The 24,365-nt window shown below is 40.4% G+C and overlaps 1 protein-coding gene across 1 annotated transcript in view; it reads right to left on the reverse strand.

Moving 5' to 3' along the window:
- Window positions 1–202: 202 nt before the first annotated feature.
- The window catches only part of LOC103359693 (tight junction protein ZO-2), a 126,951-nt gene continuing 102,788 nt past the window's right edge, over window positions 203–24,365 (reverse strand). The window contains exons 13-23 of the mRNA XM_008285167.1: window positions 22,504–22,723; window positions 18,715–18,899; window positions 14,633–14,728; window positions 14,434–14,513; window positions 10,472–10,682; window positions 10,258–10,358; window positions 7,325–7,543; window positions 5,724–5,831; window positions 4,062–4,547; window positions 2,235–2,320; window positions 203–849 (exon numbers count right to left, since the gene is read on the reverse strand). Of these exons, the coding sequence (XP_008283389.1) occupies window positions 711–849; window positions 2,235–2,320; window positions 4,062–4,547; window positions 5,724–5,831; window positions 7,325–7,543; window positions 10,258–10,358; window positions 10,472–10,682; window positions 14,434–14,513; window positions 14,633–14,728; window positions 18,715–18,899; window positions 22,504–22,723 (1,931 nt within the window). The 3' untranslated portion in view covers window positions 203–710. The remainder of the gene's footprint in view (window positions 850–2,234; window positions 2,321–4,061; window positions 4,548–5,723; window positions 5,832–7,324; window positions 7,544–10,257; window positions 10,359–10,471; window positions 10,683–14,433; window positions 14,514–14,632; window positions 14,729–18,714; window positions 18,900–22,503; window positions 22,724–24,365) is intronic.

A 24,365-nucleotide genomic window follows, 5' to 3' on the forward strand; every position in this document is an offset into this window, starting at 1 on the left:
ATTCCAGAGACTTGGAGAATCAATGTCAAGGCACACTGAAGCTGGTTTGGTGGCACATGGTAGCCTAACATCATACTGAGACACTCTATGTTGCTTTTTCTTTTAACTTGTCACCTGTGTGTGTGTGTGTGTGTGTGCGCGCGCGCATGCGTGCGTGCATGTGTGTATATAAATATATATACACACACACACAGTATATAGATATACATACATACCATACAATACATACAATATTTGTTGAATATAGCTGGCAATAATAGGAGTTTAAAAAAGGAAGGTGATAGATGTGATATACCGCATTGTGTTTTGGGGAGTTTGTTGAGGTTTTCTGAGGGCAAAACTCATGGCAATAGGTTTCAGTTGCTGTGCACAAACTGAAAGAGTTGCATAGGCAAGAAAACAACTGTTTCCTGATCACTCGGTTTTGACCATTAAACATGATATGTTACAAAGAAACAATTAAATACAGCATAATAGCAAAGAGAAGACAGTGTCTTTTTATCCAAATGGATAGTACCGACTGTCCAGTGAAGTTTTTTTTTTTTTTCCTCAAATATCAAAGAAGCAAGAATCACTTTAAAGTCAGCAGCTGAATTGTGCAGGGCAGGGCAAGATGGAATGGTAAGTATGTAAGTACATTGCAAATGCATTGCATGTGTACATATATGTCCATGTATGGTGAGAGCTGGCACAGCTGCTGTGAGATGACCCTACAATTCAGTGTCCTGGTACTGGTGAGAATTGGAGGTGTGGTATCCTGGCACTGACTCCTCCTCTGCTTCCTCTTCACTGAGGTAGAAAGGATGTCCCTCCTTGGAGGGTAGAGGAGTCTGAGGTTCAGGACAGGAGCTGGAAGAACACAAAAAAATACAAGTTGCACTGAGTCCCACCAAGTTTCACTTTAGGTTACTCTTCACTTGTCTTGGTAGTACAATATACAGTTCGTAAAAAAAAAAAAAAAAGTAGGGCTGGGATGTCAATGCGTTAATTTCGATAAATTAATTACAAAAAAAATAATGCGTTAAAAATAATGTACGCATTTAATCGCACCTTTCTCAGTTCCCTAATTTCTGGCACACCAGTAACACTGATGCACACACTCCAGCCAGCAGGTGGCGGTAATGCACCTAAAGTTTGTTTGCCAGTTGTGAAGAAGATGCACAGGATGCATTGCATTGACTTCAGCACACAAACAGTGATGGAAGATGAGACCACAATGCTTGACTCGTTGAGTGGAAAGCTGTATTTTTTAAAAAAAATTAATAAAAAAATTCCTAATGGCAGCTTGGATAAGAGCATGGGTGTTCGCAAATTGTGCAACAAAAAGTTTTAAGACAAAAAGTCTTAAAATGTTGAATAGAATTGCTATAATTGCATTTTGAGTTTGCACTAATATGTGAATGTAATAGACAGATGAAAAATGCAGATAAATATAGATGAAAAATCAACATTTTTGTTTCAAGTCATCCAGAGTTGATATATTTTTGCATTTGGAGGTCAAACTTAAAGTGAGTGCACACGAACTCTAATAACCTGTCAATAAAACTGTGTACGCACAACTATAGGAAGTGAAGATCATCATATAGTTGAGGGAGGAACTAGTGGGATAAATGTGATGAATGTTAACAGTTTGGATTATCACCAACCTAACCTTTGTCTGAATACTGGTGTTTCTAACCCAAAGTGCAGTTTTGTGGATAAGCAGTCCTAATATTGTTGGCTAAAAGTAGTTTTTTTGTAAAGCTTTCATAACAGTATCATCAGTGGGTCTTTGGGAGGCAGAGCAGTTTGAAATACTGCAGAGATTGATGAAACAGTCAAGAGCAGCCATAGTGATATGTTGGATGTTAGCTCACGGCAATTGGCTGCATATCTCTATCTCCTCAGTAAGTTAACCAACACTGATGAGGAAAACCAGTGGTTGTGCATGTGTGCAGCATGAAGTCAGATGGAAGTTGCTTCATACTGAAAAAGGGAGTTTACCAATTGACATCCTTATTAAACTAAGCAGATACTATGTAAGCAGATTCACCAACTGCTCCTCTGCTGTATTTTTGACAAAGTAGCTGCACTGCCAATGTAACATGAAACAGAAGTTGCTGTTACAACCAGTGTCTCTGAGTCAACTGGAACTTTAAAGGCATGGGAGACAGGCAAATACTACAGAAACACAAACATGGCAAACACACCCACAGTGGAACTTGGAAAAAGTTATATGGTATTAGTGAGCCTACCTGACAGACTCTGCTCGACTGTGATCCGGCTTGGCTGTCTTCAGAGGAATGGCATAAATGCCTGGGTGTTTCTTAGCAATTTCCAACTGAAAAAACACATTTGCTTATTAAAGTCTTACAACTGGCATTGATTGGGTCATTCCATTTAAAATCAACCATTTCTGAAAGTCAGCTGGTTTGTTATGTACAATAACTTTAGCATATTTATTGAATCCATGTAAGATTTTGCTTTCATACTGTAAATATTTAGCTAGTTACAGGCCCTTGAAGCACATGGGGTGGGTCGAAATTTTGTGCTTTTAATTTGCAGTACTTTTTCCAGCTTTTTCAAGTCCTCATAACTTAAAAGGTACAAGGGACTGACACAACATTTTCAGGGCTTAACAACACATTTAAGTTCTGTTAAAAATGGCATCAAATTGATTATGCATCCACTCCAGGTGTCACAATCTAAAACCATCCATCCAATATTTATACACCACTTTATCCTCTGTAGGGTTATTGGGTGGATGGAGTCTATCCCAGCTGACTTGGACAGGTTGCCAGTCCATCACACAGCTAACATAGAGAGACAGACAACCAAACACATTCAAACTCAGACCTATGGAAAATTTAAAATCCCCAATTAACCTCAGCATGTCTTTGGTCTGTGGGAGGAAGCTAGAGAAGCTGGTGAGAACCCACACATACACAGAGAGAACATGCAAACTCCACAGAGAAAGACCCCAGGTCAGGAATCAAACCAGGACCTTTGATCTGTGAGATGACAGTGCTAGCCATACCATGCCACCCACAATCTAAAACCAAAATCTAATTTTTGTTTAGCATGATTTTTTCCATAACCAGCTTTGAACATCAATATCATGGGATATATATTGGTTTCCACAGCAAAATTTCACCAGATAAATGTCTATGACGAAATAGTGTAAACAAGTATTGGCATCCTGGATGTGTTTTCTGTTTTCTGATATTCTTGTACATTAATTGTAGCAACTGGACTTGCTTGAGTTCCTTGAAGATGTTGTCCAGTTGCTATGATTAATCTACAAGAATAACCTTGACCTGGACAACTGAGAATCTTCACAGACATGTTTTCTGATAATTTCACCAGACAAATTTGAAAAAAAAAAGAAGCATTTTGAGAAAATACTCAAGGTCATATCAGTATGTGTGATAGGTGGTAACAAGTTACATCAAATGAAAGGTCTATTTTTTAATCCACATTCTGACACCGGATTTATCATCTAGCCATGATTCTGTCTGTGACAAATAATTTTCTCATGCAGTCTTATTTTAACAATAATAACTCATTGCTATGAAATGGAGAATCAACATGGTCTTTGAGCCCCTCCTATGTACTTTAAGGGCCTGTAAGTCAGAAAATATTCATAGTATGAAGGTAAAATTTTGCAGGGCAAATTAATTAAATATACAAAAGTTGTTGTACAGAAGTCAGCTGATTCTCAGGGGTCCAATTTAAGGCACTGATTGATTTTTAATGGAATGTACTTACTCTAACATGCAGGTCACAATACTCAAAACAGTACACTAGGAAGTGTTGAATAATTTCTGAGAGGGTCACTATGAGGTAGTAATGTTAGTGCTAAGAGAAGTCAAATCATTCTGCTGTGTCTTAGTGCCCTGTGGTGTTGTTTTTTTCTATTTAGAGAGGGAGGGTCTAAAAATTCTTAATTAGGAACAATGTAAAATGTGGCATTGATGTTTTTTTGTTATATATTTTTTTCATCTTTGAAGATAATCATTAGAAATAATTCTAAAATAATAAGCCCATTCCTTGACCAGTGGGAACACTGAGCTATTGCCCACCCTGGCATTCTGTGCCTCTTGCAGTTCCAGCACCCTTTGGGCTCGGGCAAAGTGATCCATTTTCTCAAAGGCCTTGATTTTTCCCCGGAAGGACTTCATGGATGGATCCTCCATAGGGCTGTCCTCGGCTGCCTCCTCTTGCTGCTTACCGGCTGCCAAAGTTGCACTGGACAGAGCCACAGGTGAGTGACCAACAGTTTCTGTAGTGTTCCTGCAGCTGCTGGGCTTGGATGTAGCAGGGAGTTGGGGTGCTCCCAGGGGCTGCAGTTTGCCAAAAGAGCTGAGGTGGTGAGATGAAGGTCGGGGTGCCAAGCCAGAGGAGGCAGCTGAATGAAAGAGGGGTGGTGGAGGGTCGTTATTGCTGCTGGTGGGGCTGCTGCTGGATGGAGAGTCATAACTTCTGTTGGCGTGCTGTTGGTGGTGGAAATGGTGTGCGTTGCTGGAGCCCAATATGAGAACTGGATCGTCCCTCAAGGACAGTTTCACCTGACCAAGGAAGAGAAGCATTAGTGCCAGAACAGATACTTACAATGTGTTAAGTTGCTAAAGAGTTGTTTTGTTTCGTTTTGTGCTAAAAATCAATAGTAACTATTTTGGCCACACAATCCTTTTCCACTGCAAAAAACAACATGTTGTAATATGGGGTTTCCTGTCAAGATCCCTGCCTCTGCCCTGATTTGTTGGCAGTCTTTCCTCCTTTCCCTCAGAGCATGTGCTGATTGAGCAGCTACCTAATATGCAAGTCAAGACAGCTGTGCAGGAGCTGGCTCACCCTCCTCCAATTACCACCCCACTCAATAACACCCTGGTTCATATCTCCCTCACTGCCAGATTGTCAAACTTGACACATGCTTTGACTTGCTCCCTGCACAGACTTAAATATTCAATGCCAGCAACATGTTGTACTGTCTCCCCCCCCAGTCATGACATTCTGATGGTGTGCTCACTTCTGGTATGCTTGATCCTGCTTTGGATACAACTGATCTATTTCCTGTAAAACATTATAGGATAATGTGTACTGTTCCTTTAGAAACCTTCAGCATAAACATGAAATTGATAAAGAGAAGGCCCCTCTTTCCTTTCAATACCAAGCTGACTTATGCTTAACCCAGATGCCATTTTTCACTATCACACTTCTACTTATCGACTGACTTAGAAATAGTGCAGAATCTGAAATTTCTTCATTTCATTACATAGCTTATTGTATTCTTAAAGGACTCTAATCCGCAAAACTCTCAAGGTAAAGTATACGAACTCAAGCTGTAGTGAACAAAGTTGATACTTTTCACCCCATATCCACCAGGAAGCAGTTGGGAAACATTGCTTAAGTGTTGCATCTCTGTGTTTGCCATTTGTGCTGTTTCTCACACTTTTCAGAACTTGGAAGAATTTCCCTTGATGATAACATTTTTAACTTTTTTCAGTATAATTACTGACTATTCATCTGATTCTGTTAATTGTTGTATAGAATGTCAGAAAGTAGCCTCCTGGAGAACCAAAGTCTTGTTTAGTTTGACCAACAGACCAAACCCAGAGAGATTTAGTATGATAAGAAAGGCCAAAAAGCAGCAGACACTCATAGTTGACTATGAAAACACCAGAAACGAGTTTCCAGAGACAGGTGAATTATTACTCTACAAATATGCTCTATTTATTACTTACCTTGGTGTCTGTCAAGGAAACGGGTGGAGGGCTGGACCTGTTGAGGACGTCTCGGCTGCTAATTTTCGTCACGCGACTCCTGATGTCTGGACTGTACCTACGCAAGATCTAGACAAAAAAAACCACAATCCTTTAGTGCCATGTGCAAGTACAACAGAGGGCGGGTGTGTTGACTTTTCTCCAGCCCATTCAATTATCTCACTGCATATGGCACGAGCCACTGTTGTCCCTCTGAAAAAGAAGATAAAGAATTATAGGAGGCTTGCTCCGTGACCTGGGTAGAATTCACAAAGACACACTTTAAAATAGACATTGCAAATATTGAATTTCCCTTCTGGGATGAATAAAGTATTTTTCATTTCATTTCATTTCAAATGCTGGGGAAGAAGTGGCATTCCATTAAGATGAAAGAATTTTATCTGGTCTGGAAAGATAGCCTTGTATCATATAGAAAAATCCTCAAGAGCAACCTCATGTTTTATAGCACTGCAGCCAGGCCGACAAGGAGTCACAGCTCTGACCCCCCTTCTTCCTTGTTAATCTTCTTTGCGTTGACTTCATGACCTGCTTTTTAAACATTGTTCCAATTGAAAAAAGAATTCATGACATCCTTCCCACAACTGTCACAAATCTATCATCAGATGCTTTTTTTCAATTTGATTTATTTATTTATTTCTGCTACATCTATCTATCTGTCTGTCTGTCTGTCTGTCTGTCTATCTATCTATATCTATATTTATCTCATTATATTTGTTTCAGTGTGGAACAGGTGCACAATGCATTTCACTGCCCTTGGTCATTTTCACCTCAACTGTAGATGCTTTTGGTAGCCGTCCACAAGCTTCTGTCAAGCCTCTGGACTCTAATTAAAGATACCAGGTAATCAGGGCCAGTATTGAAGAGAACATCTTGGAGATTGAGTGTCTGTGGAGGACGCATGCACACAAGACTTTTTTAGGCTTTCTCCCCTTATTTAGTGTGCTGGTGTTTCTTTATTCTGCTGGTTGGTTTTTGTACCTTGCTTTTTATACTACTGTCTTTCTTATTGCCTTCCTGGGTACTGAACCAACTTGCAAGTCAAGTGGAAATTTTTTCCACGTTGTATAAAGTGGTACCATGTTACATATACTGCACCTTTTTTAAAGATTCATTTCAACATATTTAACATGTGCAGCAATATGTGGACCATTTCTCCAGGTGCAACAGTTCAAAGGTTGAGGAGGGAAACCTAATTTAACAAGAGGTGAAGTTTGCATTCACAGGAAACTCATGGGATTACATGTGGAGCCTATTTATATTTCCATGTGAAATCCATTACATTACGTGTTCAATCCATGGGGTTACACGTGGGACCCATGGGAGAATATATGAAGGCAATATGATTACATGTGACAAACATATTTTTTGTATGTGAAACCTACACACATGCACACAGAATTACATGTGAACCACAGAATTACAATTGAAATGAAAGGTGAGACACAGAGTCCAGTGAACCTTGTGTTTACCCTTCCCCACTTTTATAATGAACAGCTGAACGTAATATCAAAATAATTTTAAAAATCTGCTTCCAGGGCAGCCATAGTGTGCTTAACTCTGACCTCCTCAGCTGTGACAGGTTCAGACGAGCGGCTTATGGCGGAGATGTGCATTGTCTCCACATCGAGCTCATTGTCGGTGTAGGTCCCACCCTCATCAACAGTGTCATCTTGGTCAGAGGTCAGCCGGCTGTCCATGCTGAGGTAGTCAGCAGACATGGCGGATAAGAAGGACAAACGCTCCATGTCCTGGCAGTCCAGATCACTCTCTACTCCCTCCAGCTAGAAGAGACACATGATGGATCTTGGGTGTACAGGAAGGAAAGATGGACAGACGGATAGCACAAAAACAAGAGAGAAGAAAGAAAAACAAACAGAGCCGAGCTGTAGAGCACTACTGGCAGGAAGTGGGAAGACACACAGAGCATGCTCACAGTCTGCACAGGTGTAATGCAGCTGTCTGCTGTGGTGACAGGAAGAAGAGCAGCCAGTCCACGAATGAGGCTGAAAAGCTGTGATATACCCAGAGCTGCCAGCACATTAAGTCCACCTAGCTAAAACTAATAGTCCTGCAACAACTTCTCCCTTTATGAAGCCTATAATGTTCTGTTGTAGAGAGATATTTTACTTCATCCATCCTCCTTGATATAAATCACTTGGACAAAATACTAGAAATGCATAACCCAACACACTTCAACAGCACTAAAGTGCTTTTGCTAAACAGAAAGATGAGTATATTTCTATAACACACTATAAACTTCATGAAAGAGGATTTATTGCAGGGCTGTTGTATTAGACTGCTTTAAGTTTTAGCCAGGTGTCCACTGTGTATATGTTCTCTCTACTGTACATCATATTCATACCCATGCAAACACACACTCCCACAACTACTATACATACCACAGTATAAAATGGACACGTTTATCGATTTGTTTGTAGAAATATACAAAAGTTAGTGTGTGTGTATGTGTGGGTGTACACATGTGCACATGTGCACTGTTTTTATACTGTAGTGTATGACAAAAATAACAATGTTATTTATAATCATGCTTCAATTTGTGACTGGCCAGATGATGTGCATCAACTGGAGATAATCTTACTGCTGTGATGTAGTGCCTACTTCACTGTTCTAAATATAATAAGCCTCCCTGAAGGCTGCTTGCTTCAGCTGTTTCTGCAGTGGTAAATGAACATCTGACTGCACATAGTTTATATTCAGAGATTGCATGGCTTTGAAACATGAAGCAGCACTGCGCTGATTGCAGATATTTGTGGAAAGAAGGTGAAAGCAATTGAGTCAAATATATTACTTTTACCATACACTTGCTATTTTCCATTGAAAAGTTGGGATTTTCAAAACTCATTGGACGCGTGCACCTGTACAGAAACTCTGATCTATGCACAGGAACAATTTGAAAATTGGGAAAATTGGATAAGATGAGAAAGTAGTGAACTAGCATGAGGTCACATGATGATCCTCCTATAGGTTTGATTTCCTATAAGACCCTACTCACTCCATTTTTCTTTGTTTCAAATGATACTGTAATTCAGATGTAAACCATTTACATCTGCAATTTATTAAACTATAAACCATCTGGTTCTGACTCATAAGAGAAAGCCAGTAGAGTGATGTTTACTACACAGTATGGATAAAGTGCCAAATTTTTATTGTCAAAAATAATTGTCATAATAATGTAATTGCTAATGTAATGCATCAAGCATTCAAGAGTTCTAGAAATTTGAAGTTATTTTGACAAAAATGTGTCAGGAGAAGTAGCAATCCCAATTGGGCAATTACTGTTTGCACATTATTGCGCACCTTTGTGGTGAAACTGCATAAAACTTGACATTCTTGTCTGGACTTACAGCTTGTACAGTTCAGTTAGAAATGTATTTGTAATTAGATAAAACATTCAAGAGTTATGAAGAATAGTACTGTATGTCAGTATTTCCGTTACACTATTGGCTCATATTAGCTTCCGTTGGGTCTAGTTAGCTTCTCTTAGCTCCACGTAGCTCATGTGAGCTCCTGATGGATCCTGTTGGCTGTCATTAGCTACAGAGTTCCTGGTAGTTCCTGATGGCTCTTGCTACTTCCTATAATCCATTCATCCATCAATTTTCTTCTGTTTATCTGGTTGTGGAGGCAGCAGGTGAAGCAGGTGATTTCAGGAGTCCTTCTCCCCAGCGATGCTTTCCAGGCCAGATGAGATACAGTCAGGTCCATAAATACGTGGACATTGACATAATGTTCAGCATTCCGGCCCTGTGCACCAGCACAATGGATTTGAAATGGAACAATCAAGAATGTGCTTTAAGTGCAGACTTGCAGCTTTAATTTGACAATATTTACATCCAAATCAGGTGAGCGGTGTAAGAATTACAACATCCAATTACTTTTGGTCCCCTAAAAAGGTGCACAAATACCATATGTTGTTATTCCTACACTGCTCACCTGATTTGAAAGTAAATACCCTCAAATTATAGCGGAAAGTCTGCACTTAAAGTCTATCTTGATTGTTTCATTTCAAAATTCATTGTGGTGGTGTACAGAACCAGAATGCTGAAAATGTTGTCAATGTCCAAGTATTTATGGACCTGACTGTACATGGCCTGTGGGAGCAGTCATGTTTAATGCTGGACTGAGAAAGAAGGACTCAAATAGTTAATCGCCTGAGTAACTGGTTGCCATGATGATTTCAACAGTCACACTAACTAGCTCACCTGTTGTGAAAATATGTGTACATCATCAGCACTGTGTCAGGAAATTGTGGCACTGTTGTTGTTAGAGTATGACTCTCAGCCATCAGCTTGCCTTCTGAAGTGAATTAAGATTTAGAAACAAAGAATTCTGTGCATGGGTGCATGCACACATTTTCAACAGATGATTACTGTTTGTGGTATGCCATTTTGGTCTTCTAAGCACATGTAAATGTAAATGTAGCACATAAATTTCCTGTGTGCACGTTTGTGTGTATGTGTGCGTGTGTGTTTACCTTCCCGTCAGAAACCCAAACAGCCTGCATCTGCTGCTCACGGATGGAGTCTTTAACACTGCCATACCAGGCATCATTGGCAGAGTTCAGATCAATGGTGGCTAAATGAGAAAACCATCCAATCTCAGCATACACACTTAAATATTGTCAAATCTCCAGCTATAGCAGAACTGCTTTCAGCCTGATTGAATCTCTGTATGAGTGTTAATTGTACCAGTGAATAAGTGAGAACAGGTCTTCCTTAGTTTGACAGCCTGTTCGTAGAGTTTGCGGGCACTGCGGTTGGAGTTGGGTAGGATCCTCTGTCTCATGGCCTTAATGCCGTGCTTGCTGTCAGGGTTGAAGAAGATGACAATAGGATACCACTGGGTGTAGTTCAGGGTGTCGACTGCCTTAGGTGTCACATCTAGGAGGGCATGCTTGTCCTATGTGGTGTGAGGAACAGGAAAACAAAGGTGAACATTAAGGTTAGTATCACATTAGGTGGGCTGTGGATCAGCTGAAAGCGCAGAGGGTCTCCTCATTCTGGAATGTGTTTGGTTTATCCAAAATTGAGAAAGTGGCACTTACATAGTGACGCAAAGTAAGGCTCACTTTATGTCTTGGCCTGACAAAATTGCAGTTTTGGTGTAAAACTGGTGTTTTCTTTTAAAGGACATATTATATAATCAACAGGTAAAACAGATATTCTTAAACACACTAAAAATTGAGTTAATAAGCATCAGGGTATTTCTGCTACAGCCTTACTCAGTCTTCTGGTGGCTAATAGCATAACTTCAGATAAATATTATTTGATCAAGACCAAGTCATCATGACCCCTCCATACTTCTATGGTTAAGCTGTGTCTACACAGAAGGTTGTCTTTTGCATGCCATCTGACAAACCAGATAAACATTTATTTGTGTGCAAGTGTTTGTGTGAACTTTTATGACTCATTTTGTGTTGACAAATCTGTTTACACAGTTGCACTGTGACTCATCTTCCTGGAGCAGCTGCAGGCCTATGCTGATGCTCTCATGCCTTCTATGCAGACAGGGTGTTACGCTATGAAAGAAGTAACTCAACAATTAAACTAGAACTTCCTCAGAGAAACATGAACACCTCTTTAAAAAACACACTCATGTTTATGATAACTGAAAATACTAAAGTTTGTCTAAATATAGATGGTAATTAAAAAAACAAATGGGCGCCCCAATAGCTCACCTAGTTGAGCAGGCGACCCATGAACAGGGCCTATAGTTCCCCAACACAGCGGTCGTGGGTTTGACTCCCATTTTTGCTGCAGGTCTCTCCCCATTCTTCTCCCCCCTTTCCTGTCTATCTCTACTGCTCTAAATAAAGGCAAAAATGGCAATGTGTATGTGTGTGTATATATATATATATATATATATATATACAAGAAAAAAAAAAAACAAGAAACAATGGTTAAACATCACCAGCCTGACTGAATGGATGAGTCAATGGGCAAGAACAATATCAAAGATTATGGTTAGAAAATTTGTCCCAGTAGCCTTTTTGTGAATCCCTACTCCCTCACATGTCAAAGTGTCCTTGGGCAGGACACTGAACCCAAAGCTGCTCCTGATGGAAGACAAGCACCTTGCATGGCAGCTCTGTCGCCACTGGTGTGTGACTGTTTGTGTGTAAATGGGTGAATGACAAAACATTGTAAAGAGCTTAGAGTACTGAGGTAGAAAGATGCTATATAAGTGCAGACCATTTACCATTTACTAGGGATGTCCTGATTCTAGGGCTGATCAAGGCATTTTCTAACTGATCGGTATTGATATGAATCTAAGCCCAATCCATTAGTTTACATGCGCTGTCACAAATGTCATGACTTTTCTGAACAATACAGCTTTAAGAATCAATAATTAATCAATTTGATAATTGATTTCAACTAGATATTTATCCTGTGCTAATATTACTGGTTAAGAAAAGGGCTCAAATGTCATGGGGAAATTAGTCTGACTCACAAAATGTAGGATGCAGATATAAGAAGAAGGGTGAAGGAGTGTGAAGGGTGTGTCTGCAGAGCCGGAGGCTGGACTTCTAGGACCGTGGTGAGTGCTGATCGTAAATCATTTTATTATTTAATTTATAAATATTTCTGATGTATTCATTTGTGCAGCAAAGCTGTTGTTAATCTGCTAAAGTGAGAAACAAACCATGTTTGAACTCGTCATTAAACACTACAAACAGGTTTTATCGAAATACAATTGCTGTAAAACCAACCCTTAGCTTGTTTGCTGATTTGTTTCACGAGTCATAGCACGATTTTGGCAGCTCAGCTCAGAGATGATGATAATTAACTATAGACAGCATAATGAAACTCCATCAGATGATAGACGCATGTTGAAATGATCTCTGTCTGTCTACAATAAGCATCTATAACCTTCAGTGTGAATGCTCACTACTCACTGTTTTACATTTTTAATGTTAATAAAGCTGCAGTTATGTGAACTGGTCCCAGTTTAAACCAGAGTTGTTAATACTGGATTCCTCTTAGAGCTGCTGGTTCTGTCACAGTTTACTGAGAACCTTTATGGAGCTCAGTCATCAGTTGTTCCTCCTGTGACGAGTCCAAGTGTCTGCTGTAGAAAGGTTCAACAGTGAAACTACATTTTCCTCCACAGTGCGTGTTTTCATAGTTAGTCTTTTCATTGTGACATTGTTTTGTAACGTTGAGACATTTAGTATGTCCTTGATCCAGTTCTCGGATTGGCTTTAATTTAGGTTTATTTATGTTTACACAGTGATCTAATAAAGGTTCATTTTACTGTCCTCTCTTTTTTGATGGTGCAAATAACAACCAAACAAAGGAGATCCTTCCCAATATTGAACACCAGATGCTGCCAACACTACCACTGCCCGTTCTGTTGCTCAACTTTGTAAAACTGTAAAAAATAAAGTATATTTTGCCACAGCAAAAAAGTGAACTATGCCCAGTTTATCAGATATATCAGTGCTATAGCTACTTGAGCATTTAATGTCTGTCCCTCTGTGTCTCCCTCAGGAGCTAGTGAGATCAGCGATTTAGTGATGGGAGTCATAAGACACATTTACTCTTTCCAACCTTTTAAACTGTTCTGGTTGAGATCCAGAGACCACAAAGGCCACAGCATATGATTCTGATATTATTTTACCTGACAATGACACAAATATGATACTTACACATTTTATCCAAATGCAAGTCTTAGCAACAAAGTTATTACTATTGTTGTAGTAAGTAGTATTTTGGGTGCAATAAATCTCTAAAACCTTCAAAATCATTATTTGGGTGGAATAAACCTTTAATATTATAGCTACTTGGACATAAAGCAGTACTTTCTGTGGAATAGTCCTTGAAAAGAAAAACTTTAAAAGTCTAAGTATATTTTGAGTGAAATCTTCCTTTAAAACTGTCAATTGTGCACTTTACTGACCATCCATTGTGGTAGGTGACACTGTCTCAACAAAAATGCTCTAAATGTGCAGCCATAGAAGAAGAGTGCAGCCCCAGAAGTGCGGTCCTATCGGTGTGGGTCCTGAGCGTGCACCCTCCGGCTCGGCAGACACATACTGTTGCGAGGCAGTATCTTTCACTTAGTCCCGCCTACGACTACTGTGATTGGTTTAATGATATACAAACAAGTCAGATCGATTTATTCCCCATTTGCCAACACTAAAATGCCCGCCTCCCGTGGTTGCTACAGTATTAAAACGTAAGAGATACTACAGTTAATCTGCATACTTGAAGTGGACATCCCTATTGGTAAAAATACATAAAGATGGTAACAGCTGTGGCCTCAAAGTACTTTGATGGTGTAAAAATTAAAATAAGGAAGAATGAAACTTAAAATGTCCCTGATAACAATGAAACTAAAACACTTCTCATCAAAAGTGAAACCTGAATCAACATCTGGTTTCAAAATTAACATAATATTAAACGTTGACTCTTTTTTTTTTGTTCAATCATTTTGTTGCTGAATGAAGTAGCTGGAATGTACGTGGACTTTTACGATAACTAACTCTTGACTTTAAAAAAATAGTTATGATATGTACCAGCCCCCTGGCATGACGTAGACTGACTCTGTGTGTGTGTGTGTGTGTGTGTGTGTGTGTGTGTGTGTGTGTGTGTGTGTGTGTGTGTGTGTGTGTGTGTGTGTGTGTGTGTGTGTGTGTGAAACTAGGTACCTGCTCAATTATTTGTCGGATGGTGTTCAGACGAACCACCCCTGAGGACTTCTCAGAGCCGGCATCTTTCGGCTCAGTTTCTAATATAAAAACACAGAAACATTATTGAAAAGATTTAGAAGCAGTACTGGGATATGTGTTTACATTTAAACAAAGACTGTAACACTTAAACACACAGATGGAGCTGGAAGAGACTCACTGGCAATTACAAACAGATCGGGCATCTCAGATGCCAGTTTCTCAGTAGCAGCATCAGCAATAGGGCCAAACAGCACCACAGGGCGTCGGAAACCAGCTGCAATGACAATGTTGATAATTATTGATAATAATCCTCACAATTCATAATATTTACATCATGTACATATTGCTGCCTAGCTCTAGAGACCTGCACACACAAAAACACACACATTATGCTGATATGGTGTCAAGGTTGTTCAAATGTAGGACAGAAATGGATTGATTTTTTAGGTAGACCAAAGGTAATCAATTGCAAATAGAAAAAAATTTGACATAGTTTAGAATGGTCTCCACCTGCATATATAAGATCCTACATTTCACACTGCATATCACAAAAACTAAACCATCTAGTTCATGGACATCCCTTAGACCTCTGCTACCAAAAGGAGTAACTGAGAAACAGTTGTCTCGGCCATGGATGTGACCAAGAACCCATTGTTCGCTCTAACAGAGCTTTAGAGGTCCACAGAAGAAATGGGAGAACGTACTAGAAGGACAACCATCTCACTTCATCAATCATGCCTTGATAATGGATAGATGGAAGCCACTCTTTAATAAAAGACCAAACAACATGGATGGAGTGTCAGGGAATGGTGTTTTTGGCTTGTGTTTATGTTCTCCTCCAGGCGTCCACCAGAGGGCGTCCTGGAGGAACTCTGCTCCCGGTGACTTATTCCCTGCAGGTGTGTTGCCTACAGACCTGCAACTCATCTGGGTCGTCACCCCATGTATAAGAGGAGCTCTCACCACTCACTCTTTGCCTGAGCATTGCCCTACATGGCGACTTCTAGCCACTACCCGAGTGTTTCCTTCGAGCTTCCCTCCGAGCCTACCTTCGTGCCTCTTTCCGAGTTTCTGTTACTGCCTTGTCTTCATTGAGGATTTTTTCCCTGTGTTCCCGATTCACGTTTTGAGCTTCTCACCTGCATCGAACCCAAGTCTTCTCCGTTGTTCCCAGGACTATCACCGCACAACTGGTAACACCCCTGCCTTGTTTTCATTCTCGTCATTACAATATCAGTTTCTGCAATAAACCTTATTTTTTGATTCCACCTCTCCTGAGTGTTGTTTCTGCATTTGGGTCAAGTAGCTTAACTAAACCCTGACATGGAGTTTTCCAAACGCTACTTAAAAAACTCATAGCCTGGCTCATTTTACAATGTTTTAAAGTTAAGTTTTCAATGACAACTTTCTGTCCCTCTTTTGGCGTGGAGGGAAGGTGTCTGAGAGGAGGCACAAGGAGCCTCATATAGCCTCACATATTTCTATTGTGTGTGGCCTTGGAGCTGCCAAATATCCCATGATGTATTTCACACCAAGAAGTGGCAAAGGCCGAGGAAAAAACCTACAAAGGTTATAGAAGTTTTGTGTAAATACTAACGTTGTTGTGACACAACATATAGTTTTAAGATTATTTTAGGTGGTAAAGTAGTTGTAGAAACATCAAATATGTGGTCAATTTATCAAGAATAAACATGCTTAAAAATTTGCTCCAATGATTTCAGAGATGTCAGTGTCCTAGTTAGACAATCAGTATGCATCTATCAAAATGAGCGGGTGGTCAGCGCTCACAGAAGCCCACCGAGGGCAGCCTTATCTCAGCAAGATTTTTTAAAATCTGCTGCTGGCTCTGATAGTTCTGTAGTGGCTAAACAAAGATAAGTCGTTTTTCATGTATCCAACAGTTGCAGTTTGGTCTCACAGCGTAATTTTTTTTATTGTTCACTGGCAAATCAGTTTGAATGAGGTCAAAGCTAATTTTCACAACTTTATATTGCTATTTAATGTTGTACTCGATCGCTGAATTTGTACTTCTGAATTATTTGCTAGTCTTCATTACTTGTAGTACAACTTTGGTCTATTCCTATGACTGTTACTGTGCACTGAAAATAACATTAAGCAATGTTTTAGTGGAGGGACAGCTGAAGAAAACCAGATTCTCATTGACTGCTGGGAGACTCCACAGAACATCAGCAGCACTTCAGTCTTAATCAGCAGCATGATGCTGTTAAAAACTGAAGGCTGATCAGCTCCGCTAATGAATGCCAGGAGGAGTTTTGTTTTTACTCTGGGCATATGTTTTGTAAGAGACTTTAGTCCTGTTATAAAATGAATTTTCTTAAATTTAATTAAGTATCTTTTCAACTGCATTCTAAATATGAATTGTCTGATATGACTTGTTGAAGAAAGAGTTAAATTTACCTCTAACATCAGACACTGCTTATGCTTGAAAGGGTGTCTGTTTTATTACTTGACAGGCAGAGTAAGAGCTCATCTGTCTTTAGGTTTTGAGTAAAGCAGTTGACATGAAATATTCTACGTACATCATTAACTATGGATGATGTTCAGTGTGTGGTACAGGTGAGGTAATGGTATTTACATGAATATACAGTGATGTTTGTGTGTCTGACAGACTATAACCCTCTGGATGTTTCAGGACAAATGCCAGGTTTGCATGTAGAGCATAGGTTGATCGGTTTTAATTACATTATAATTGAAAGTGTTTCCCCATCCATCCTTGTTTATGAGGTAGATTCTGATCAAACACGTCGTCCTATAAAACAGATCTGCATTACATGTTCACTTTGGCAAGGTTTAGTAATTTTCAGTAATGAGTTTCTGCTAAGTTATTGTCAATCCACTGACATAAGTGAGAATAAGATGGCACAGTTCAACTGCATCACTAACTACAGCTCTCAGAAATCATCACCTCTACAATATTAAATAAAGCTTGTATAAAAATCTTAGAAACCTCAAAACATGTACATATTCATTATTTCACATTAAAATGTAAGGAGGCAGGGCTGTGTTGCCTGAACTTGCAGTCATGTCAGTCATCGACCTGCAGATTCTGAAGGAAGGACAAAGCTGGCTCCTTGGTATGCAAATTATATGTAAATGAGGCGCTCCTGGCGCCTCTCCTCAGACTCCTCCACGCCAAAAGAGGGACAGAAAGTTGTAACTGAAAACAGAACTTTAAAATATTTTTAAAAAATTTGTCATGTCAACATTACTCAGTTAGCCTGCCCTCCTCCAGTTCAAGCCTTTTAATTTCTGCTTGCAACAATTATAATTCTTTGCACTGCTCAAACATCAATGCAGTACCACTTAATGCAGCTTCACTTGAGGTAGTCAACTCAAATGTGTCCAAGAAAGCCCCCACAGTATGCACTTTAGGCTTAAGAATCCCCACTCCAAACAGATTTTCTTTTAAGATGTGTTTCTTTTTTCATATCCATCTCAAAATGCTTGGAAATTAATTAGTCTTGTGAACAGCACTCCAGTAGCTTCTCCGATGGAGCTCTCAGTAATGTCTTAGCAGTAGCCATGACAGTGGAAAAAGACCTGCTCGAGTACATACAGACTGGTGCAAAACAGTGACACCAACTCTACAACAGCTGGAACTCCACAGCCCAAGCACAGTCAAAAACATCACCGTTGCCCTGCCCCTCTAACTGCCTAACCACAACCTGATAAAACTACACACTAGTCTTCACTCTTATTTGTGGTGGACACTTACACAATGAAGTTCTTCAGAGGCCCAGAGAAGCCACCAAAAATCCCTGAACCCACCTGCAGCCTTGATGTGCACCAAGTCAACTGCTACAACCACTTTGACACCACACTATCAAACCCCCCACGAACCCCAAAGGGAATTCGCTTTATCAGCCTAAGAGCCTGAGGCTGAACTCCAAGCCCTGCTCATGACTTGCCTAATGTCATCCATGTGGTACAACATGGTGGTGGCAGCAACATGCTACGGGGATACTTTTCAGTGGTAGTAACAGGTAGACTGGTCAGAGTTTAGGGAAAGTAAACACAGCCAAATACAGAAAGGTCTTTGCAGATAGACATTCTCCAGTGTGCGTGCAATATAAGATTAGGCCAGTCGTTTGCCTGACAGCACACAAATGACCTGAAGCATACAACTAAGAAAACATTGGAGTGGCTTGCGAACAAGTTTTTATCCTTGATAGCTCTACCAAAAGCCAGGACTTATACCACAAAGAAATCAATCAAGTGATAAGCAGGTGTTTCGCCCACCTTCTCGAAGCACCACTCGTTCATATGCTGGGAAGTGGGTGGTCAGGCTTTGACTACTCAAGTTTTCTCTGCTCTTCCTTAGGTCCTTTCTCTTCACAGAACGCTGGCCTCGCAACCGCCAGAAGTCGGCTCGATCACCCACAACAACTTTATGAAAGCTCTGGACACTGGCCATCTGCTCCGCTCTGACAAGAAGGACACATACACCAACAATTTATCCATTCATTAGTCATGTACATGTTAATGTATAAAACCTGCTATGGAACTTGGTAATGTATCAAACCATTCATTCATTCATTTTCAGTTTCAGTTGAATGTGTATCTATACAAATATCATGTTTGAGCCAAGAGTGTTACATTATATTATATATATAATATAATATATAATATAAAATATATAAATGTTGTTTATTTGAATGCCTCAGCCCAATCTCTTAAACTGTTGAATGCTGTTTATCATGGAGCACGTTACTGGCTGTAAACCCCTCACACACCACTGCACACTGTAGTCTTTGGTTAAGTGGTCCTCACTGTCCATGTGCAGACTTCTTCATTGGTATCATTTCATCCATCCTTGGTTTGCTGCCTGTTTACATATCATCCTACATGTCATGCAAACAGTCCAACCATGGCTTACGTTCCCAGGACTTCATTACTTTCTCTGGATTTGTCTCACTGTGTTTGTCTGTGTCTATGTTCGGGGTCTCTCCTTTTTGTCATTTTTATTTATTTATTTATTTTTATGTTGGTCACTTTGTATGCTTCAGTGTTTTTGTTTTTTTCCTTTGTATGTTTCTCCCAACTGTTTGTCTGCCCTGCTCTCATTTGTCTCACTTATGTTTTGTTTCCCAGTTAGTCACCAATGTATTTATAGTCCAGTCCCTCTCCTTGTCAGTTGTCAGTCTGTCTGCTTACCTGCATTCTTCCGAGCATATCCTGCAATGCATGGACGCTCTCATGTCGCTGCATTGTCTCCAGTCTCTTTGCTTTCTTTGTTTTTGGTTTCCACATTTGGATTATGCCTTGTTTTCTTTGTTGGATTTACTTTGGTTGGACTTTGATTTAGATTGTCCCTCCTTGGACTCTATTGGTTATAATTAGTCTCCCTGCCAGCCTTTGCTTAATTTCTACTTTTATCAGTTATTCTGTGTGCTAATTGTATTTTAACTTTAATTTATTTTCTTGAAAAGCACTTTGTAACATTTGTTTTGAAAAGTGCTCTATAAACAAAGTTTATTATTATATGTTATTATTAATTCCAGTAAGTTTGATTAATGTAAATGGAGAAACGACGATTAGTGCAGTTTGTGTATGTGGCAAAGTCTGCAAGAACCAGCATGGCCTGACCATCCACCGGGCCAAAATGAAATGCTTGACAGGGAAGCAGGTGGTGCAACGCACAGGTCCAGTACCTAGTGAGACGCAGGAGGAGCCTGGCCCGGAGTCACCTCACAGTGCCAAGTCCCTTCAAGCACCACAAGCTCCACCCATCAGGCATTCCAAACAACGTTGAATCAAGTGGTCCGCTGCCAACAAGGAGAGAGAGTGGGTCCAGCTTGATGAGGACCTGGACCAAGCCCTTAAAGCTATAGTTAGAGGGGAAGTAGACCAGAAGTTGCGAGCTATGTCCACAATGATCATCAGTATTGGTTCTGAAAGGTTCAGCACCAAGGAACAACAACCGACCAGAGGTCTGGCACAACCAAACAGAAGGTGAAGAGCAGCCAGCTAAGAAGCAGGCTCAGACTGCTTAGACGACAGTTTAAGAATGCAAGGGAGGAGGAAAAAGCTGGTCTGGCAGAATGAGTGGCACAGGAGGAAGGGCAGGGAGAGAGCCAAGAAACATGTCACCTTCATCTCTAACCCCTTTCGTTTCACCAAGAAGATTCTTAGGCAGAAAAAAAATGGCCATCTCGCATGCACCAAAGAAGAGGTCAACAAGTATCTCTGCACCACCTACAGTGATGCAGATGCATTGAACACACAGGGGTCATCACCCAGCTGATTCATGAGGCACGTAAAGGCAAAGAGGACCTGGCAGTCCTCAGGCTCGACCTCGATAATGCATACGGGTCAATCCCACACAAGCTGGTAGAAACCTCACTTGAGCAACACCATTTTCCAGACAAGATCAAGAGCCTCATACTGGACTACAACAACTCCTTCAGTTTGAGAGTCCCATCTGGAACAGTGACATCTGCATTTCATCGTCTTGAGAAGGGCATTATCACCGGATGCACCATTTCGGTGATATTGTTCACCATGGCCATAAACAAGCTGGTGAAGTCAGCAGAAGTGAATGCAGAGGCCCACTAACCAAGTCAGGTATATGGCAGCCCCTCATCAGAGCATTTATGGATGATCTGATCTAACCAAAACATCAGTTCCGGGTTGCAGATGGATCCTCCAAGGGCTGTCTCTTCAACTGAGCAAGGATGGACTTCAAGCCAGCCAAGTCCAGGTCCCTGGTGGTGAAGCAAGGGAAAGTTACGGACCAGTTCTGCTTCTCACTAGGAGGCACCCAGATGCCATCTGTTGGAGAAAAGCCAGTCAAGAGTCTGGGCAAGATCTACGACTGCACCCTGTAAGATACCGCAGCCTTCCAACCAACCACTGACTAGTTGGGAACCTGGCTAACAGCTTTGGACAAGTCAGGACTGCCAGGCAAGTTTAAAGCTTGGATCTAACAGCACGGCATCTTACCCTGACTGCTTTGACCACTGCTGGTCTATGACGTGCCAATTACCACCGTTGAGTGCTTCGAGAGAAAAGTCAGCAGTTTCCTGCGTAAATGGCTGGGCCTACCATGAAGCCTAAGTAGCATCACCTACTTCACCAAAAACAAAAACAAATACCTCATCAGGGCTGGAAATGCCCTGGGATCCCTCAGGATGAACTGGAAAATGTTGTGGATGAGAGGGATGTCTGGAATGTCCTGCCTAATCTGCTGCCACTGGGACCTGACTCCAGATAAGCTGAAGAAAATGGATGGACGAATGTTTTGAAGCTCTGTTTGACATGGGCCTGCAGTTAAGCTCACCACGTGTATTGATATGACTGCGTTTGGTAGTGTAGTGGTTTTAACAAGTTTATTCATTAGCGATTGTTAAGGTTAGGCTTTGTGATAAAGGTTTTAGCGACTGATTCAGAAGGCAGGGGCTCATGGCAACTTGATATGCCACACTTGTGAGGTGGATGGATTATCTTGGCAAAGGAGAAGTGCTCAGTAACACAGATTTAAACAAATTTGTGAATATTTGAGAGAAATAGGTATTTGGATACATAGAAAAAGTCTCAGATCTTTGAGTTCAGCTCATGAAAAATGGGATCAAAAACAAAAGTGTTGCATTTATATTTTCATTCAGTGTAGTTATGAAGAGCTTGTTCTTTAGTCAGTACATGTTGGAATAATTTGTTTTCTATGTTTTGTATTTTATTTATTATTTTTTGAAGTGTACTGTTCATATAATCACTTTTCCCTCAAAGCTTTTCTTGGGAAGAAGCTAAGCAAATGTATGTGAAAGAAATTCTGATAATGTTTTCTCTACCAATGACTACCAGGGAGCATTTAAAACAGAGAGGGCTGTGAGCTCCACAATGGTTGTTGCTGTGACTGCAGGTGACAAATACCTGTGCCCTTTCCGTCACACAACTAGGCACAGAGCCAGACCCACTGCACTACCAGAGCAAGGAAGAAAGTTATTAAATACAGTTGGTTTGGTATATGTGCTTATGTAACTGAAACCGAAAGGCAGAGTAAAAAGCCTGTTATCTTAGTCTAAGACCTACCTGCTCTTGTTAGGGATGATGCCCTTTTCCAGCAGCTGCTTGTCCCTGCCAACACGGACTGCCAGCCAATTACCCAGCTTGCCGTCATACAGGGTATCAACCACCTTGAAGATGTCCCCCCGACTGAAGGCCAGGCTCTGAGAAGTCTCCTTCTCCCACTCAAAGTGGGTGCGGATGAAGAAGGAGTCTCCACGCCCCGATGCCAAGATATCATTATAGACTACACAGACAAAGGAGTTGGAGATAAAGAGGAGGCATTAAAAAGATGAATGTCAAAAAAGAAGAGGTGAGTCAACTATACAGTAAAATACTAGCATATGGTTAAGACAAAGTCATGACCACCACATTCTGAAACAATTTGATGGTATCATGCTTTTGAGAGTTTCTGACCTTTAGAGCCTTGACATAAATTTGGATATTAATTTTTTTTAAATAATAATTGCACTGCTGAAATGTCATACTGCTTTGAATGCAGAAAGACACCATATTTTAAGGTTTCAATTGTATTCTCTGTAAGGGCAAAGTTCCGGCAAGTTCAGAGTAGACAGTCTCAACAGAACAAACACTTTCTCAAATCCTTCTGGCCAATGATGCATCAGCAGGATTCCAAACTTTTTCCTCAGGGACTCAGAGTCTACCCAGAGTCTAGGATTGCACACAAGTGGTAAACTACTGGTATCATCAGGAAATGGCACTATAAAATTGATTATACTGACATGTAGTAGGCCAACGTTATGAAACAATATCTTTAACTGAGAATCAGGAGAGTGAAATTGGGTAAAGAAATTAGTCAAGATTTTACTTTGCGGAAGTTTGATTTGTTAGTGCGGTTGTGCGTCTCCACAATCCCGGACTCTGCATGACGCTACCAGGGATATTTCACTCAAATGTGTATTCATTTGGCAACAAACTGGACAAAATTCAGTTTCTATCGGTTAACAACAGAGACTTTCCTTTGGCTTCTGTTTTATGCTTTATAGAGACGTGGCTGTGTTGATCGATATCGTACTCTGTGTTACACTTGGCAGGCTTCCAGCTTTTCAGAGCGGATCATCATTCTGAACTCTCCTATAAAAGTACAGGCAGAGGAATCTGTTTTTATACCAACAGTAGCTCATGTAGTGGTGTGACAGTAATTCATGAATACTGCTATCCAAATCTGGAATCTTTTCTATCAACTGCAAATCTTTTTACTTCCTGAGTTCGCTCCATTCATGCTTGGGATGTACAGCTCATTCTTGGTGACCAGAGACTGTGTGTGGAGTGGACACACCCAGACTCCTTAGTTATTGTCCTTGGTGACTTTAACAAAGGTAACAAACTCCCTAAATATAGACAGCTTACTTGCCAACATAGAAAGTGTAACACTGGTCTTAGGCAGACCTTGTGGTTCGATCAAACTGGAAGCCTTTTCTATGATGTCACAGGTAAGAAAATACATTGCAGAAGTAGTCATAGGAGAGGTCATTTATTTCAGTGTTTAGTAGATCGTTACATGGGTTAAAAAAGAAATGCTGAATTTAGCAAAAGAGAAAGGGGTGCTAGGATTCAACCTCAAGGGTCAGGTGGATGTAACAAAAAAACAGTTGCTGTTGGTTAAGGTGAAGCAATTTATTGCTTAGTAACGTAAATGAACGCAAAACAACTGTGATAATACAAAGAAAATGAGTGGATGTTGCTAAAATCAATGAACCAAATGAAACCAAACTTAAATAAAATAGTAACACCCACACCTAACAAACGAAACTAAAACAAGTGCCTCCAAAACACACATCAAACAAAAAAGCCCACAAGACACGAGTAACTTCTGAACTGAGTTGGACCGCTGCTAACTAAAGCCACAGTCTTCACCAAGACACAAG

The sequence above is a fragment of the Stegastes partitus genome, unplaced genomic scaffold (genome assembly GCF_000690725.1).
Source record: "Stegastes partitus isolate 25-593 unplaced genomic scaffold, Stegastes_partitus-1.0.2 Scaffold389, whole genome shotgun sequence".
NCBI lineage: Eukaryota > Metazoa > Chordata > Actinopteri > Pomacentridae > Stegastes > Stegastes partitus.